Consider the following 20687-nt stretch of genomic DNA (forward strand, 5'->3'; position numbering starts at 1 on the left):
AGGGACTTCTGTCATAAATACTTGTTTTCCATTTTGACAGATTTGAATGTACACAATGGAACGAAAATAAATAATGGAGAGCAGAATGCTCGACAGAGACTTCTGGATACTTCTTGCTGATGATTTTTTCCCGTGAACTTCAGATCAGTGACCTGGGCAACATGGGATTCATTTTGGCTGAAACACCTCTGGCAGGTACCCAGCTGGTTCGCAGTAGATGGTTCTCAGCAGAGATACTGAGTATGTCTTACTGAGTCCCTGGTGAAAACGATGGTCAACAGAACGTTGTGGAGGATGGTTCATGAACTTCCTACGAGACAACGTGGAGACAAGTAAGCCACAGCAAACGTAGATGTGTACGTCGTCATCAGATGGAAGGTGGAAAGACTAATCCTAGTAAGAGTAACAGACCTTTTAGTGCCTCAGAGAAAAACACCTTTATGTACAGATGGTGCAACAAGCCTCAGAGCTACTGGAAAGCAAGGACTTTGGGATTTTTTTTTGTTCTGTTTTATGAAATAATAATAAACATGTCAGGGTATAATTTAATATGAATCTTGTCTGTGCCCTAGTGACTGTTGGATGAGAAAAATATTCACTGGCTGACTGTGGACCCATAAGTGGATCTGCTCCTGGCAGTATCCTACATTGGAAGAATTGCTGGAGCCTCGACTCTCATACACCAGGCTCTGGACCCTGCTACCTGTCAGCCTTGACCAACCGAGATCCTCTAACCACTATGTGATGCCCTCTGCTGCAAAGGGCAGCGGACCCAAGTGCTGCTCTGACTGAGAACTTTGTTAATAAGATAGCATCGAAAGGATATTGTGACTTCCATACAGGAAAGAATGCTTCTGAAAGAGCCCAGTGGGGAAAGCTGAACATACAGAAGAAGTTAATCCAATCACTTTGGAAGAGGTTGTCTGCAGGGAAGTCCTCTGTTGTCAAAAGCATTTGAGACAGGATGTTACTTAAACAAATTCACAGAACACAGAAGGCTTAAAGTGAGGGACATTTTGCCTATTACGATCAGAGCGTATAAATGACATCTGCCACATGGGTGTGCTTGGAGCCAGAACAACTTCGCAGTTTATTTATATTTAAGAACATCTTTTAAAAATTCATTTAAATTTAGAATCGTGTGATGTCAAAATTGAGGCCATTTGGGAAGAACATTCTAGCATTGATGGGGAATTATAGAATAAATGTTACAAATGGGTATATAGTGTATCACCCAAGCATTGTTTCATAAACATTTAAGGCTGACCCAGAATATCAAAAACCTTTTTCCAATTCTGATCATGTAAATAGATCCTACACTATGTTTACATTTTATACAAAATTCTTAAAAATGACATCTGTGGACCTCCCTGTTTTTATTCTTAGAAAGTTAATACATTGCTAGTGAATAATCCTCAGGAACTTCAAAGTTTATGGATGGCTCTGAGGGACAGTTGTTTACCTAATCTAATTACATAAGCTGCTCTCCACCTTTCAGAATATTCACAAAAGCAGATTTTATTTGTGCTTCTGTGATGGTTTCTGAGATGGAAAGCTAATGATAAATATCCAGGATGCAATCAGTGTTTTACATTATTCTTACTGCATAATATTTATTACCATGGAATAATAGTGTGACTTAGAAATGTCAGTAACCTAAATCATCAATTTTGCTGCATTTTTATATCACTGTATCTGAGATGTTACATCGCAGTTCTCTACACTGGTTTCTTTTTATCATTTGAAAAATTTCTGAAATATATTTTTCTGTGCTATCCTTTTTTTTTTTTTTTCCAAAAAGCCTCAACTTCTTTATAGACAGCCCCTAATTTATAGTTTGAAGTGGTAAAAGTAGATACATTATTTTAGGAGACCAGGGACTCTCTAAGCCCTGTCACATGTAATTCTTTAATTAGAGCCCTTAACCTCTGTGCACCCCCCCATCCCTACTCTCTGAGTTCCAATAACATCTGTGATGTCCCGGACATCACGCTAGTGACTGGCTACAAGGATGTGAATAAGGCAGGTCCTCATCTTTGAGGAGTTTAGAGACTAATAAAAGGCAGTGAAGACAGAGGCAGGTATCTAGAGGAAGAGTGACAAGACTGAAGGCCCTTCCAGAAAACTCCCAGCAAATGCTCTGTGTTCTCAGGAGACACCATATTGTTTTTCTCTTTCCCATCATTTCTGTAGCTGATGGTTTTGAGAGTCTAGTTACAGTTCTTACCAGAGGTTCTTTAGCCACGTGTCCCCCAGGCTGAAGCTTAAACAAAACAATAACACAGACAGTGATTTTGAACAGAAAGAGCTCCAATCACCTTTTGTACCTTACTTGCAGGGTTCGGGGAACCCATGCCTTGGGGTACATGATACTGTCCATGAATAGTCATGGCGCTAAGAGTCTGATGTGGATGTCTGCTCATACATTTTGGCTTGAGAAAATGTGTTATTAGGAAAGTTAACTCCATCCACTGCTGGCTTAGAGGGAGGACTACTTTTGAGATGGCAGATTTCCAAGGATGAGGAGTCATCATTGCTTTACAAAAGGGGGCAAACAGATCCTCAATGACCACCGCCAGTAGTAGCTGACTTTGTTTCTGGCTTGTGTCTTCCTAATAAATCACCACGAGGCCTCTAAACCGGACTCGTAACACCAGCGTTACAGCTGGGGCTGGGACTGATTGTTCTGACAGCAGTTACCAGCTCCACTTTTAATTTCTCCAAGGGACAGGCAGAGATCCTCTAATATGGAGGCTCTTAAACTTTTGGGAGGCTACAAACCCCCCCTTGTAAGTATATTCTTTTTTTTTTTTGTAAGTATATTCTTTAAAGCTATGGACCCTCTCCTCAGATATACACACAACACTACATACACCTTCAAGGGTCATCATGGTCCACGCACCCCAGGTTAAGAAGCTGTGCTCTAATGCCTGGGGACCGAGCTGCACGGCAGGGAGGCTCCCGTGGCCCTTGTGGAAAGCTGCTTCCGACAGTAAGTCTCAGCTGTACACTTACTTAGTGAAACCACGTTTGCACACTTTTGAATGAACTGTCGTCCCCTTTGAGTAACTGACATCATTTCCTAGAGTCAGGCTGAAAAAAGTCAATTAAAAGAGCCGGTGGGGTGGGGGCAGTAGCTTGGAGTGATCAGGCAGCTGGCATGGACCGCTCTTCTCTCTCTGACCACCAGGAGTGATCTTATTCCAAACCCAAGTCATTGCCCCTCTGCAGCCAGCCTCACTGGAATGTGGGGAGGGAGGGCATACACCTGACCTGTAAGAGGCTTTGTCCTACTTTGTAGTCGTCCTGGGAGAATGCGAGAAACGTCCCATTGTACGGCGGGCCTGGTTGCATGTTTGTGTTTCATGTGTGGAAGCTTCCTTCCTGTTCTGAGTACCCTCTCCTTTCCAAAAATGAGCTAAGGAGGGATGGCAGGGCACCGTGGGCATTGGCCCTGTGAGAACTGTTCAACTCTTAGAAGCGGATTGTTGCACAGCTTTTAAAATGCGTCCGTGTTGGTTTCTTTTGCTTATCTCCAGGATAAATCGAAGATCTAGGAGGGTGGGAGTTTTTACCCATTGCTATATCACAAGCTCCTGAAAAACAATGGCTGGCGTGTAGTAGGCATTCTGTAAATATTTGAATAAATGAACACACCGTTATAATAAATCCTAGTTTGTGGGCAACTGTAATTTGATTTTAAAGGGCAAATGGTCCTCTGCAAGTGAGGGGAGGCTCATTTAGCCTCTTGGTGGAGAGAGGAGTAGTTCTGCAAATGAATAGGTTTCTGCATGTAAGTAGTGATGATTTTTAGCTTTTTATCGTGGAGTAAGTTGTGATCACTTTCCAAGTTCAATACAAGTTCAGTGTTGCCTCGCAATGATTAGGGCGATTGAAATTATAAAGGTCCTTGTCTCGGTAATTTCCCAAAATAACCTCTTGAAAAGGAATGTTGAAATGTGCAGTTGTGAGTAATTGAGGTTTCATCTGATGGCACTGGGATGAAATGGCTCCTTCTGGGCAGTCATTGGCATTTTTGCCCTATTTTTCACAAGTAAAGTGAAACCTTCGGAAAAGGTTGGCAAAGATGATATTGTGTCGTTTGTGGAATGTAATAGATATTAATCCGTGGTTGGTTTGTGCTGCCTGCTTTAGGTGAAATGTATTGTTTCTGGGTTCTCTTTTTAGCTGTAAAAATACTTTGTCAGTTAAAGCATGCGGTTTGATCAGTCATTGTTCTTCAAGTTCCTGAAATTTATAAAAGTTTCTTATGCCTTGAGTGCCTCCCCCTGCCCCACCAGAAGAGGAAGAAAGAATTCCACAATGTCACAAGTGTTTCCTACAAAAACTGAAGCCATCCGCTCCTCTTCAACAAGTTGGCTCTTTTTAAAGCACCAGAATGACAATTTAATGGTATTCTATAATGTGGTGCTCTAGGCGTAAATTCTTTCTAATGACTGCATTTCTTCAAAACTTCTAAAGAAAAATAAGTATGTTCTTTCTGCTATGTCATTTGGTAAGAATGATTGGTTTCTATTCCACAGAGGTTGAAGGATGGGAACAAATTACGGTCTTGGAAAATGACCTTTAAAAAAAAAACCAAGAACCTTGAAAGCTCTGCATGTGGGTGGTTATCACTGTTATAATTCATATTTCCACCTAAGTCACCTGTCCGCGTCCTACATTCTGACCATGCTGACTTCTCTTTAAGAAGAGTTGAAAGGCTGAAAATCAAGGCTGCTGTGTCTATAGATACAAGTGAAACAGTGTTTTTGTTCTGCACTGTCCTGTGTACCTAAATAAAACTTCTTTTCTAATGAAAAATGTGTCTTAATATTTCTCACCTTCTCTTCAGGGAAGATGTAGCAAAGCTGAGTTCTGAAATGTCTTGAGGCTCATTCCTCTCTGCTGAATACACAAAATTCAGTAGGCGTCATGGCACGTATTAAAATCCAGTTGTCAGTAACTAAAGGAAAAAAGTCCTTGATGAAGGGCCCACAGATTCTGGAATTTCTAAAGCAGAAATCAGATGCTTTCTGATTGGGAATTGTTTGCCTGGGTTTGGAGAGGAAGGAATAGAGGCTGTATACTGCCAAACGTGGGTTGGCCTGCCTCCCTCTCTTAAGAAGGGGACTCCCTTGTACAATGGTCAATTAACACAATTGACTGTTGTGGGTAATAAATCAGCTGCATGAAATCTTAATACAGTGCCTGCCACATAGTAAGTACTCCGTAAGTGCTAGCTGAGACTGTCATCACCTCCTCCAGCTCCCCCACTGTTTCCTAGGGTGGCCCCCCCAGGAACCTTGGAGATTGTATTAGTTGTCTCTTGTTCCATAACTCTTTACTATAATCATGACAGCTTAAAGCAAAACATATTTATTATCTGGCAGTTTTCTAGGTTAGAAGTCTGGACATGGCTGAGCTGGGTCCCCTCCCCAGCGTCTGACAAGGCTGCAATCAAGGTGTGGATGGGCTGCATTCTTATCCGGAGGCAACCCTGGGGAAGGAGCTGCTTCCAAGCTCCCTGGGGTTATTGGCAGAATTCATTTCCTTGCGATTGTCTGAATGCTTTTTCTGACCGTTGGCCGGAGGCCACCCACAGGTCCTGGCATGTGGGTTTCTCTAGCATGACTGTGTATGTCATCAAGCCCATAGGACTGTCTTTCACAACAGGAAGGGCCTGGTCCCTCTTAAGGGTTTTGACCTGATGAACTCTCTCCCTCTTGATGAACTCAAAATGAACTGCTTTGCAGCTGCATTTCATCTGCAAAATCCCTCCTCCTTTGCCTTGTTCTGTTGCCTAGAGGCCAGTCACAAGTGCTGCCCCACTTGGGGAGGAGATTACACAGGACATGAACATCAGGGAATCACGGGGGCCACCTTAGTGTCTTGCCTGCCAGGGAAGTCATCCTAAAACCCAGCCTCTCTGTTTCCAAGCCGGTGGTTTAACCTACCCCACACCCTTCTGAGGCACTCATCCCCAACACTGTTTTTCAGGCTCTTGTCACTGCTTCCCTGAATCCCACTAATGGTCCTTCTGTGTCTAACGCATCTTCCGCGTTCAGTGGCCTTTGTGGGAAGCAGATCTGATGATGCCAGCCCTCATCACCACCCCAGCCCCACCACTTCTAAATCCCTCGGAACTCTCCATGGATTTCAGTATAAAAAGCAAACTTTAGGGGCTTCTCTGGTGGCGCAGTGGTTGAGAATCTGCCTGCCAATGCAGGGGACACGGGTTCGAGCCCTGGTCTGGGAAGATCCCACATGCCGCGGAGCGACTAGGTCCGTGAGCCACAACTACTGAGCCTGCGCGTCTGGAGCCTGTGCTCCGCAACAAGAGAGGCCGCGATAGTGAGAGGCCCACACACCGCGATGAAGAGTGGCCCCCGCCTGCCACAACTAGAGAAAGCCCTCGCACAGAAACAAAGACCCAACAGAGCCATAAATAAATTAATTAATTAAAAAAAAAAACCCAAATAGAATCAAAAGTAACTTTAAAAAAAAAAAAAAAGCAAAGTTTAGGGGACCTACCTCCTGCCCACTGCTTCAGGCTCATCCCCGCCGTCACTCCTGTCTTTGATGTGACCACATGTACTGTTCCTTCAAGGTCTCTCTGCTTCCTCAGGTGCTCGTCTCTGTCCCCATCCCCTCTTACCTTTTATTCAAAAGTCAGCTCCACGTTGGTGGGAATGCAAAATGGTGCAGCCATTCTGGAAAACAGCATGGCGGGCTCTCAAAAATAATTATAGAATTACCGTATGACCCAACAATTCCACCTTTGGGTATGTGTTAGTCAGCTCAGGCTGCCATAACAAAATACCAGAGGCTGCGTGGCTTAAACAAGAGAAATTTACTTTCTCACAGTTCTGGAGGCTAGACGTCCAAGATTGAGATTCCAGTCAAAGCAGTGTCTGGTGAAGACTCTCTCCCCGACTTGGAGACAGCTGTCTTCTTGTTATGTCCTCACAAGGCCTTTCCTTGGTGCATGCACATGGGTGAGGGGGAGAGATCTCTCTTCTTCTTCTTATAAGACTACCAGTCCTATGGGATCAGGACCCCACCCTTATGACCTCATTTAACCTTAATTACCTCCTAAAGATCCTATCTCCAAATACAGTCACATTGGAAGTTAGGGCTTCAACATATGAATTTTAGGGGGACACAGTTCAGTCCACAGCAGGGTGTAAAACCAAGAGAATTGAAGGTAGGGTCTTGAAGAGCTGGTTGTACACCCACGTTCACAGCACTATTGTTCACAATAACCAAAGGTGGAAGCAGTCAAAATGTCCATAAATGGATGAACAGATAAAGAAAATATGGTACATACATACCTCCCTTGTAGCATGGTACATGCTACAACACAGATGAAACTTTAGGACATTATGTGTGGTGAAACATGAGTATTTTACCACAATTTAAAAAAAAACTCCAGCATCTCCTACAAGAAGCTCTCATGACTTCCCCGCTCCTCTTCCCCTGATTCAGATGTCCTCCCTGTGCTCAAGATTACACACTGCCTGGGTGCTTGGCGCACTGCGGTATTGCATGGGGCCAGGAAAGCTCTTGAAGGCCGTGCTTTCCTCCTTCTGTAACCAAGCAGGACCCCATGGGGCCTCCCCCATATCCTCTGCTTAAGCTCCTCTCTGAAGTACCGAGATAATAGTATTTGATGTACATTTCCTGAGTTGTTTTGCGGATATGAAGCCCCACCCCCTCTCCAACAAATGGAAGATGTTAACTACTTGACAACCATGAGCACATAGCCCCGGGCCTCCTGGAGCCTAAGGACTTATAATGTCAACCCCTGTGACACCACCCTGCTCCCTCACCATCAGCCAGTCAGAGAATTGTGCACATGCTGATCACGTACCCTGCGACCCCCCTCCCTTACCTGGCTTTTAAAAGTGCTTTGCAGAAACCCTACAGGGAGTTTGGCATGAGCCACCCATCTCCTTGCATGGCCCTGCAATAAACCTTTCTCTGCTCCAAACTCCACTGTTTCAGTTTGTTTGGCCTCACTGTGCATTGGGCACACAAACTTGGTGTTAACAGTTCTTGTATCCCCAGCACCTGGCCCACAGCCTGACACCCAGACACTAAGGAACTATTTATACCCTCGTATACCCATGAATGTCTTCTGAGAATACCCAGTGTAGATGAGAGCGTCAGATCAGAAGGGAACTGTCCCCTCCCCCAGCCCAGCCCATCATTGGGTCTCTACCACCACTCTGTCCATTTTGCCCAATTAGAGGTGCCACGTACAACACACCCTCCATTTCCTTCTCTCACTTTAGGGACCGAGGGCTGAACTGGGGGTCTTTCCGAAACACCTGTAAAGAACTCTCCTGCTTGGTGACTTCTCCATCTGCACCCGTGCGAATTGATATCTGAGTGGCCTCATTTCTTTCTCTAAGGTGTTGGGCTGCACCCTGCAGGTCTACAAGCCCTGTCCTTGCCCAGCCTCAAGACCAAAGAAAGAGCCTGGAATCAGCGACAGAGACATCGGTGGTTTAATGGGCAGGGGTGTTAGGAAGCTTTGACTGAAACCGCCTGCCTTGGCCAGGCACGAAGATAACCACTTGCCTGAGCCGTCTCACAACTGGGGGTCCCGATAAGGAACACAGTGCTGCCGCTGAAAACTAACGGGAGAATCTGGGAGGGGCCAAAAGAGGGAGGAGATGACCAACGTCCCAGAGCCCTTCGTGCTGGAATCCGTCTTGGCTGAGAGATGCGCGCGCCACCAGGAAGGACCCCGAGTCAGACTATGGGCCAAGCAAGACCACTAGCCCGAGACAAGCCGGAAACTAACCCCATTACCATAAACCCTGAGACTGCGAGCCACGTGGCAGAGCAGTTCCCCTGGGTTCCCTTACCCTGCTGCCCTCCACCCAGGCCCCTTCCCAATAAAGTCATTTGCTTTGTCAGCACGTGCGTCTCCTTGGACAGTTCATTTCTAAGTGTTAGACAAGAGCCCACTCTCGGACCCTGGAAGGGGTCCTCCTTCCAGCAACAGGGGGAGCTTACATGTCTGAAGCAGGGCACTGGAGGGACACCCCATCCTTGTGCACCAGATGGCGGGCAGGACATGGCAGCACTCTTTGCTCCGGAGGGAAGGGGGAGGTTACCGGTTATAGAGGGAATTGACATCAGGTCACCTGAGAAACCAGCAGAGGATCATACCCCTCACTGTCCCTTTGATAAACTATCATAGTAGAGAGAATTCTGCTCTAAAGATTAGAACAATCACTAGCTGGGACTGGGGGCAAGTACGTAGGCGTTTACTGATTAGGCTCTCTGATTAAGAGGGAAAGTGAGTCAGGTGAGTAGGGTGTGGGTGAGGCAGGGACTGGTCCAGCAGGGGATGTACAGAGAGCAAGAGAACAGCCATCTGGAGTGGCCTGATCATACATAGGGGTTCTAACATACACCACCTTATTTAAACACTGATGCCAGTGGAGTAAGAGAACGGTGACACCTTCTGTTTATGACTTATGCCCAGTCAGGAAAGAGGCTTAGTCTATGCTGCTTCCCCTATACCACCACCACCACCACACCGGGGTGAGGGTGGGGCATAAAGAAAGATGCTGGAGGCTGATGACCAGGGCCAGCAGCTCTGTGCTTCTTCTCATAAAACCGAATTACAGTAACTAAACCCCAGAATGGAGAATTTGTTGATTTGAATCCTACCTCTTCCCCTGTCAAATAACATCAGTGTTCCGGTTCCCTTCTTGAAAGTGAGATGAAAAAAAAGAAAGGACAAATAAATGCTTCTCTGTGGTCCTCTAGAGACTGCAGACACCTCAGGGAAAGCAGAAGGAAGTCAAATCCAGTGACGGAAGGAAAATCAAGATATATTTTCCAAGAGCCATGTTCCAATGCTTCAGTGTGTCTTTTCTCAGACAGGAAGAAAAGAAAAACCAGAGAAACCAAAATGCTATCAAAAATCACTTCCAAATCCCCAGAAATGTAATTCACATTACCTCAGCAAGCAAAGAGATAGAGCCTGAGCTTCCATGGAAACTTCAAAGATATGAAAGGAAATGTTCTCATGGTAATTTCAGAGGTAAAGAAACCCATAAAGATTTTAACATCTGTGCATTTGTTCATTTTGAATATCAAAACTGTCTGTTGCAAAGGAAGCTTTAAGCACAGAGGCCCTTTAGGCTCTTTACTATCTTTCAAAGTACTTAATAAATTATCACCCCTTGAGATAAGGGAGGCTACACTTTTTAAGGGAAGAGAAAAGAAATTGCCCCAAACTACAGCAGCTGCAAATGGGAGCAGAAAAAAGAGTAAACATTAGACAGAACAAGGGTAGTCTAGAGGGCTCCCCAATAGAATATGATGAGAGCCACATAAATAATTAAAGTTTTTCTAGTAGCCACATAAAAATAATAAAATGAAACAGGAGAAATCAATGTTAAGAATTATTTCAGCTAACCCAACATATCTAAATTCTCATTATTTCAACATGTAATTGATATAAGAAATACTGAGATGTTACACATTTTTTTTAACTGAGTGACGAAATCCAGCCCATCTCATTTCAGACTAGCCTCCCTCAAAGTGTTCAGTGGTCACATGTGGTCAGTGGCTACCATATTGGACAGAGCAGGTCAAAACAGAATGTTTCACCCATGTCCGCTCCCACCCCATGGCATGAACTTTAATGACTTGTGTCTTTGCCAATGTCTTTCTTTTGGCCTCGGGGTCTTGAAGTCCAACTCCTCTCCGAAATATTATCTGTCCCTTTCATCAGAAAGAACTGGGTGCACATTCTCTGTTCTCTGAAACACAAGTCTATGAGTACGTACCACCTGCTCACCACGGGATGCACATTAAATACCTCCTTCCTCCCCTTGCCGCAGCTTTAATCTGGAGTAAGAGAAGTGCTGCTCTCCCAACCTGCATGCACTCTTGCCTTAATTGCTGTTCCGTTTGTTGTTTGCTACTTGTCCTTGTTCTCCTCAAACAGGCTGAAGGCTCTTGTCTTAGTGTCTTCATGGTGAAACAGAGCGGGACCCTGTGGGTACCCCCGCCATCTCCACCCCATACAAATCCTTTCTGTGTCTCCCGTTTCTTGTTTGTAGGAAATAGGCTTCATTCAGCCTCCTTGACTTTCTCTGAGTTCCAAAGGGCAGATTCAAACAGTTGCTAATCAGGGAAGAGAGGGAATGCAGAAACAAGGGAGAAGCAGTCAAGAAACAATAGTGCAGCCTTGGGGCAGGGTCCTGGTTCCTCCTCAAGGAATAAAATAACAAAATACTCTTGAGTTCTGTAGGAACTAAGGCCCCCATGCAGGTGGAGGCTGGTGACTTCAGGCTGAGCACAAGATCCCTGGAGCCCCACCCTGTAACCTCACAACAACCAATCAGAAGAAAGTCTGTACACAGTGGAAGATAAAAAGACTCTGACCCCCCTCCCCAAATGATTCTCCCTTTAAAAACTTTCATGGTCAAGCAGAATCTTCAGAGCTGGTTTTTGGACACGAGTCCACCTTCTCCCCAGGTTGCCAGCCTCCTGAATAAGCAACTTTTCCTTTCCTACCAGCACTTGTCTTTCGAGTATTGGCTTTTGAGTGGCGGGCAGCCGAACCTGAGTTCAGTAACAATAGTAGACCTCCCCCAACCTCAGTCTAGCCAGTGCCAGCAGAGCCAGATGAAGTGAGATGGGAGGGAGAGCAAGGACAAGTGGGGGTGAAGACGTGTGTTTTACTCCTCTGAGAGCAAACTGCATGTGCTCAGGGTCATTCTTTCTCCTTCAACCAAAGCCTTGATGATGGAGGGAAGGAAGCATAGTAGAGTCCCTCCAAAAGGATTTTCCCACAAATGAGCTGGCTAAGTCACAGCTTCTCACTGCCCAAGTGGGAGACATGAATACTCCATGTGCTCCCTTGGCAGGATCAGACACTGGACAGCTCCACAAAGAAATCTCTGAAGCCCGAAGTGGAAGGAATTTGGGACTGAATGAGCCAGCTTCTGACAGCTTCCTTTCCATACCAAGGCCCTATGGTGGAAGAGAAGCTTGCAGCTCTGGGGTCAGAGGAGAAGTGGAATCGAATCTTTACCTTCCTGCTTAGAGCTCTATGACCTCTGTGAGCCTCAGGTCTTTCATCTGTAGAATGGGATAGTAATATCTCACAGGACTTTTTTTTTAACTTTTAATTTGGAAATAATTATAGACCCACAGGAAATTGCAAAAGTAGTACAGAGCGGTCCCCTGTACTCTTCACCCAGCTTTCCCTAATAGTAATATCTTACATAATTACAGCATAATATCAAAGCCAGTGGAATTGATAGCGGTACACTCTACAGACTTTATTCAGCTTTCACCAGTTTTATATGCACTCCTGTGTGTGTGTGTGTGTGTGCGCACAATTCTATGCAATTTCATCACACGTATGGATGTGTGTGACCACCACCACAATCAAGATACAGAACAGTTCCATGACTGCAAAAGAACTCCTTCATGCTACCCCTTTATAGCCACTGACCCATCCCCAATCTCTGGCAATCACTAATCAGTTCTCCATCTCTATAATTTTGTCATTTCTAGAATGCTACACATATGGAATCATACAGCTGTTGACCAATAAAAGAAAAAAGCACAACCTGAATGTTGAGAATTGTGTTTTATTCAAGGACATTCTGAGGACTATAGGCTGGGAAGGCAACCTCTCAGATAGCTCTGAGGGAGTGTTTCAAAGAGATAAGGGAGGAGCCACGATATATAGGAGTTTGTTGCTGAGAAAAAATGTAGTAAAACATCAAAGATTATTGCTAATCACAAAAAAACAGACATCTCAAGTTAATGATCTTAGTGCTTTTCTATATATGGGAAGATGCAGGAGTTTGGGCTCATTGAAATTATTCCTTTCATACGCACCTTAACTATCTAGGGCCAGTGTCCTGTTTTTCTCCATTCTGAAGTCCCCTCAGGGCACACCCAGGGGCAGCTGCAGTGCCTGATGGCTCTATGGCCAGGACATCCTTTATTTACTGAAATTGCAGGTGGCATTCTTTGTCCACACAAGATATAACCTTTTGAATTGGCCTTTTTTTTCACTCAGCTCAATGTCATCCAAGTTGTTGCATGTATCAATAGTTTGTTCCTTTTTATTACTAAAGAGTATTCTGCACAAGCTTGTTTGAGGACCCCACAGAATAGCACAAGAGTAGCACAGACCAGCAAGTCACTAGCACAGGGCTCAGTAAATGTCAGTTCTTCTTTCCTGGCAGCTGATTCTGAGGTCTTGCTGAAGATGGACACCAGCTTGAGGCAGCGATCCCCACGGCCCATGAATTCAACTCCCCCTCAGTTTGTCTTTCTGCTGGATAAACCCTATGGTCAGAGCGCATCTAGTCCACTCCTTCCTTTTAGAGCCAAGGACAGTAAGGTCCAGAGAGGGGAGGAGGAGAATATAAGACCCCAGGTCCTGGATGCTGAGCCTGGGGCTCCCTTCCACTGCCCTGTACCTGCTTCCGGGCAGGCACTGCAGGCTACGCCAGGTGGCCAATCCCCCGCTTGGCCCTGGGGCAATCTTTGTTCAGCACATCAGCTGGGGAACTGGGCTCCTTACCAAGCCGGTGAGTCACCCCTGAGCACCAATCGGGTTGCAGCAGGGACCCAAAGATGGTGAGCTTTTCCCTAGATACAAAGCTCTGATGAGGATGAAGACTTCATGACTTCAGACTCTGCTCAGCTGCAAGATGAGACGGGAGTTCCCTCACTCAACAAAGGCTTCTCAAACTCCTACTGGGACCGATGATGGGGACACGAAGTTGAACAAACCAACAGGCCTCAACTTCATGGAGTTTCCTGGGATAGATGGTGACAAGAAAGGGAGGGGGAAGCCAAGGAATACTGTTGCCACAAAAATAGAAATGAGGTTTTTTCCTCTCCTGATAACCAGGAAAATAAAGGGAACAGTGAACAGGCTACCTAAACTGGCCTTAGTTAATCAATCCTAGTTTTATTTTAACTGTTACTAATTTGTAGTGTCTGTAGTTAGATTTGTCCTTTACAAAGCTAACCTGTCATCCCTAATCCTGTGTAATTTAGGTAATTTACATCCTGCACCTGGTATTTATTCTTTACTCTCCCTATAATCTCTTTTTTTTTAAATAAATTTATTTTATTTATTTATTTACTTTGGCTGCTTTGGGTGTTCGTTGCTGCGCGGGCTACTCTTCATTGCGGTGCATGGGCTTTTCATTGTGGTGGCTTCTGCTGTTACGGAGCATGGGCTCTAGGCACACGGACTTCAGTAGTTGTGGCACTCGGGCTCAGTAGTTGTGGCTCACGGGCTTAGTTGCTCCGCGAGCATGTGGGATCTTCCCGGACCAGGGCTCGAACCCGTGTCCCCTGCATTGGCAGGCGGATTCTTAACCACTGTGCCACCAGGGAAGTCCCTCCCTATTATCTCTTGTAGCAAATCACCCCTTGTAGCTATTTGCATTTCAGAAAGGAGGTTGCAGACCGGTAACCCAGAGACTAACAGACCCAGTTACCAGGCTGCCAGACCCAATTATCGGGTTGCCTTACTCCAGCAGTGATTGTTTTGAAATAATGCAAGAAGAGGAAGAATGCAAGACCTTCACCATTTTGATCCTTATCACTCACTGCAGACCGCGAGCTCCCCTATAAGAATCCCTGTAATTCCCTAGGAAGGGGGGTGCACAGTTCTTTTTTATTTTTTTTAAATAACTTAAGCAGGTACTTTATTTTTTTTTAATATCTTTATTGGAGTATAATTACTTTACAATGGTGTGTTAGTTTCTGCTTTATAACAAAGTGAATCAGCTATACATATATATATATCCCCATATCCCCTCCCTCTTGCGTCTCCCTCCCACCCTCCCTATCCCACCCCTCTAGGTGGTCATAAAGCACCAAGCTGATCTCCCTGTGCTATGGGGTTCACAGTTCTTGAGGCACTCACCTACTGCGTCTTCCCTTTGCCTGGCAAAGAAAATAAAAAGTCTCTCTATTTCTTATCTTCCAAATCTCTGTCTCCGTATTTTTTTGGCATTGGTGCACAGGGAGCCAAGATTTTGGCAACAATACTAAGCCTTCATTTCTATCTGTCATTTCACCTCTCCCAGCCATCTCTGCCCAAGGAGGAGCTCAGACTAAACACCTCTGACATCTAATGTCTGTTCTCTGGATCCAAGTCCTCTCCCGACTGTCCCGCACTGGCTCCCAGGAACCCAGAGAGAAGGAAGAAGGGAAATTGTATTTGTTGAGCACCTGTATGCCAGCATTAAATAATATACATTGGCTCACTAAATCTTCACAATCTAGCGAGAACGTTCCCTTAGTTTGGGGGTGAGAGACATAGGCAAGTGGTTAAGGGAATGGGCGCTCAAGCCACCTGGGTTCCTTCTGTCTTGAGGCCACGCTCTGACTGCTATGTGCCCTTGGTTCCTGGTTCCGCTGGGCCTTGGTTCCTTCATCTATAAAATGTGTCATGGGGTTTGGTGAGAATGAAAGAGATTGTCTAAATAAAGGCACTAAACATAGCGCCAGCACATAGAAAACACTCAAAGCTTAAAAAAAAAAAAAAAAGTCTAAGCATTTTCTTTGTTCACAAGTAAACCATGTTTGAAAACTAGAAAATCCCAAACTATTGGAGCATAATAGAATGCACTGTGGCATACTGAACAAGTTCAATTTCGGTTTTGATCAGAAAATCTGGTTTAGCACCTGAACTCTGAAACAATGGGTGATGGTGGGAAAGTCATATAAAATGTTTCTCTCTGTATGTACCAATGTCTACCTTTCAGGGCTGTTGCGAGGATTCAATGAGACAATGCACCTGGCACTCAAGAGGAGCTCAACAAATAGTAGCTGTTTCTCTTCCCTCAAAGAGAAACCCACTCACAACAGCTAAGTGCAAGGGATCACTCCGAGTTTCTTCATGGCAGCCGGTGGTGGGACATTCGGCTGGGAAAGCATCCTGGAAAAGTGATTGCAAAGCCTGGAAGAGCTCCACCTTTTCTAAGAGCAGCTGCATGCCCTGCCCTTAATCCCCGGGTTTTGTGGCTGGGCCCCATGTGAGTGGCAGCAAAGACAGGGGAGGGTTGTGAGAGTGACGTGGGTATTTTCAAAGCTGCTTGAGAACATCCCTGAGTCAGAGAGCCCCCAAGAGCAGCCAGATGGGCCTTGTGGGTGTGAACCTTGGAGCATTTGGAGTGGAGGCTGGAGAAGCTACGGTGGGGAACCCCAGCCCCCGGCTCTGGGCAAGCCTGGGTGGGCGCTCAGGAGACCAACGCATCACGCAAGTCCCAGCTCTGACGTCAGCGCTCCTGTCTCCAAGCCTGAGCCCCCGCTTACCCCTTCCCGGCCACTTTCAGTTTCTATTCCCTGTTTCTCTTTTTTTCTTTACTATATTTTTAATTAAAAAAAATAAAGATGATGCAAGCTGTTCATGATTACATATGCGTTTCCAAAAAAGAAATCAGACGAGACAGAGATATATGGAATGAGAGTCCCGCCTTCACTATCCCCCGTCCCCCTCCCAAGCCCCGCGCCACTGCCCTGCGGGAGTCACGGTCACCGTCTAGGTGTCAGCCTCCTTGCCTGTCATGGGTGCGACATCCCTCACCCAGCTTCGTCTCCCCATGAGCCCCTGCCTCACTGTGCCCACTTAATGGTTTTAGGACTGAATTGTCCAGGAAAGGGAAGAGCGTCATAGTTTTCGCACACATACATTTTTCAACCAACAAACCATTTTAGTCAAGCGTTACTGGGTCCGGAGAACTTCTTTCTCCAGTGGATTTAAAGAGGGTTAAGAGGGTGGGCTCTGAAGGCGGGCAGCCGGGCTCCTCCCTGTGGTTTTGCCCCATGACTTGAGCAAGCTCTTCAACCTCCTTGCAACCCAATATGCATTTGGAAGATGGGGATAATAACATCTACCTCAGAAGACTTGTGAGGATGAAATGAGGGACCACGTGGAAGAGCTACGTGCCTGGCACAGGGGAAGCCCAATGTGAGGACTCCTTGTTTGATTAGAATTCGTTGTGTTTGCCTTAAAATTTAACTCTCAGACAGTCATCTTTTTTTTTTTTTTTTTGGCCCCCTGCGTGGCTTGCGGAATCATAGTTACCAGAGCCAGGATAGAACCGGGGTCCCCAGCAGTGAAAGCCCGGAGTCCTAATCGCTGGACCACCAGGGAATTACCCCATCTCAGACAGTAATCTTTTATAGCATTTTCAGGTTTTTAGTGGTCACCTCACAATATGAATCCATCCAATGTACGGTATCCAAATGAGCGTGGTGAATTTAGGCTTCTGATGATGAAGCCCAAAGGAGTCGGGTCTGGTGGGTGGGGCTTACCAGCAGGTGCATTCTTGTTTTCCTGGTTAGGGTAGTAATATATGTTCCTAGGGGGAGCATTTGGAGAGTACACACAAAATATAAAATAAAAATCAACTGTAATGTGTATGGCTTGCCCAGGTCATTTGACAAGAGTGACAGCTGTTGAGGTTTGTTGAGGATTCTTTGCCAAATGCTTTACAGGCATGGACTCATTTGATGCCTGGGACATTAATAAGATATATCTATATATCTATATATATCTCTATCTATCTATCTATATCTATCTATCTATCTATCTATCTATATCTATATATCTATCTATATATCTATATATATATAAAGATAGATAGATAGATAGATAATCTGCCCCTGGTTCCTGACACTGGGATCCTGAAACCCTTATAATTTCCTGGGTGATAAGAGTGTCTTTTGTTCTAATGAGGTGACTCTGAGTGGGCTCCTGGATGGCTCCTGGATGGGGGCTGGTCATTGGAAAGACCAAGTCATGATTAGAAGCTTAGAATTTTCAGCCCCACCCTCCATCCTCCAGAGAGGGTAAGGGGATGGAAATGGAGTTAGTAGTCAATCATGCCTACATGAGGAAGCCTCCGTAAAAAATCCCAATAACACGGGGTTTCGAGAGCTTCCAGGTGGGTGGACGCATCCATGAACTGGGAGGGTGACGCACCCCAACTCCATAGGGACAGAAGCCCCTGCACTGGGGACCCTCCCAGACCTCACCCTATGTATCTCTTCATCTGGTTGCTTATCTGTATCCTTTATCATATCCTTTAATAAACCTGTAAACATAAGTCAATGTTTCCCTGAGTTCTGTGAGCTGCTCTCGCAAATAATCAGATCCAAGGAGGAGCAGCTCATGAGAATCTCTGATTTATAGCCAAGCTGAACAGAAGTTGTGGGTAACCTGGGGACCTGCTACTTGGGATTGGCATCCGAAGCGTGGAGGGGACAGTCTCGTGGGATTGAGCCCTTAACCTGTGGGATCGGACGCTTCCAGGTAGATAGTGTCAAAATTGAATTAAATTGGAGGACACCCAGCGGGTGTCACAGAGAATTGCTTGTTGGTGTGGGAAACAAACCCACACATTTGCTGACCAGGAGTGTCAGAAGTAAAGTGTTCTGTGTGAAAGAAGAGGAGCCACACAGGAGGAGAACTGGCTGGTTTTCCTAACACAACGCCCATCAACACTGTAAGAGTCAGATACTGTCCAGCCCAATTTTACAGATGTGGAAAGAGAAGCATATAGAGATGCATTCAGGCTCCGCCCCCACTTCCCACTCCCCCCGGGGGATCCCGAAGTGTCATGCCTTCAGAGAAACTTGCTCTGACACCAAGACTCCATTAGATCCCCGTTATACAGAATCAGAGCAATTAATCCTTTTCTTATTGTTCTTATATGTTTGTAAAATTGTTTTGTAGTTATTTACTTAGTGATTTGCTTGTAGTCTCCCCACCCCCAGCCTACAGGCTTCTCAGAGGCAGTACGTAGTCTGTGTCTAGCTTTCCCTGGTAGGCCTAGATGCTAAATAAATTCTTGTTTAAAAAGAGATGCATTCGGGCTTCCCTGGTGGCGCAGTGGTTGAGAGTCTGCCTGCCAATGCGGGGGACACGGGTTCGAGCCCTGGTCTGGGAAGATCCCACATGCCGCGGAGCAACTGAGCCCGTGAGCCACGACTACTGAGCCTCCGCGTCTGGAGCCTGTGCTCGGCAACGGGAGAGGCCGTGACAGTGAGAGGACCGCGCACCGCGATGAAGAGTGGCCCCCGCTCGTCGCAACTAGAGAAAGCCCTTGCACAGAAACGAAGACCCAACACAGCCAAAAATAAATATAAATAAATAAATAAATTTAAAAAAAAAAAAAAGAGATGCATTCACCCCAAACCAAACAGCTTTTGAAGGAGAAATGGAATCTGGGTTCCAAAGGCTGTGCTCTTAACCGTTCTGCCAGGACGATCCTCTTCTTTGAAAGGTGGGGCCTGAGGTTCTCACAGCAGAATCAGCCTGGCATCATTCCTTCATTTCTTTACTGTACGGACATGTCACACGCTTCACGGTAACAGATACTAGGGTCAGTCAGACCCCGTCCCTACCCTTGAGGGCACGCGGGCTAGAAGTAGAGAAGCAGAGTGGGCGGTAAAACCCCACAACACTTGACAAATGCTATCAAGGGGGGTGTGGAAAACACCCCTTGGCATATTGTATAGGAACACAGAGAGGGAAACTTCACAGAAGAGGTCACATTTGGGTTGGCTTCTCATTTACCAGATAAAGGGGCCAGAATGGTAGTTGCATTCCAGTCAGGGACCTGCAAGGGCAAATGAATGAAAGTGTGAAAGGTGAAAGTATATGGCCCACAGTTCACGGTGAAAAGGAGTGGGCCGGGCCCCATCCCTTCTTGGTTCACCTCCATCCCAGGCCACCTCAGTCAGCCTGCAGTCTCCAGGATAAGCCAGCAGTCAGGCAGTAGATACATAAAGACAGTCCTGGACCCGACAGAGCTCCCCATCAAGTCAAAGGAAGGGACAGGTGGAGGTACACAGGTTTGGGGTCAGTGAGGGAAGTCTTGCCCAGGAAAAGAGAACCTGCACTAAGCACCTGCCTTGGTAGGCACTGGGCTAGAGCATTTAATCTAAATTGACAAATTTATTCCTCACCACACATTAGCAAGTAGGTTTGATTTGGTATTCTCCTAATGCTGGATTTTAATTCATGAAGGAAAGACACAAGAAAAGCCACTTTAAAATTATTTCATTTGCCGTAAAACACATATAACATAAATATGTAATTTAACCATTGTTAAGTATACAATTAAGAAACGTTAATTACTTTCACAATGCTGTGCAACCATTACCGTTATCTATTTCCAGAGCTTTTTTTTTATCACCCCAAACATAAAATATGTACCCATTAAGCAATAACGCCCTATTCCACATCCTCTCCACCTAGCTCCTGGTAAGCTCTAATCTACTCTCTGTTTCTATGAATTTGCCTATTCTAGATATTTCATATAAATGAAATAATACAATATTTGTCCTTCTGTGTCGGGCTTATTTCAGTTAGCATAATGCTTTCAAGGTTCAGCCATATTGTAGCATGTATCACAACTCTGTTCCTTTTTATGGCTGAATAATATTCCATTATATGGATATATCACATTTTGTTTATCCATTTATTTGTTGATGGACACTTGGGTTGTTCATTGCAGTATCATTTATAATAGCCAAGATATAGAAACAACCTAAGTGTTCATTGACAGATAAATTGAATATTATTCAGCCATAAAAAAGAATGAAATCCTGCCACTGTGACACTATAGATGGACCTTAAGGGCATTATGCTAAGT

General features: G+C 45.3%; 1 protein-coding gene across 2 annotated transcripts in view; it reads left to right on the forward strand.

Moving 5' to 3' along the window:
* The window catches only part of PANX1 (pannexin 1), a 45507-nt gene extending 40707 nt beyond the window's left edge, over positions 1-4800 (forward strand). For both annotated transcript variants that reach the window (XM_007189810.2, XM_057553253.1), the window contains one exon: positions 41-4800. In XM_007189810.2, coding sequence (XP_007189872.2) covers positions 41-120 — 80 coding nt within the window. In that variant the 3' untranslated portion in view covers positions 121-4800. The remainder of the gene's footprint in view (positions 1-40) is intronic.
* Positions 4801-20687: the final 15887 nt, after the last annotated feature.

The sequence above is a fragment of the Balaenoptera acutorostrata genome, chromosome 9, assembly GCF_949987535.1.
Source record: "Balaenoptera acutorostrata chromosome 9, mBalAcu1.1, whole genome shotgun sequence".
Taxonomy (NCBI): domain Eukaryota; kingdom Metazoa; phylum Chordata; class Mammalia; order Artiodactyla; family Balaenopteridae; genus Balaenoptera; species Balaenoptera acutorostrata.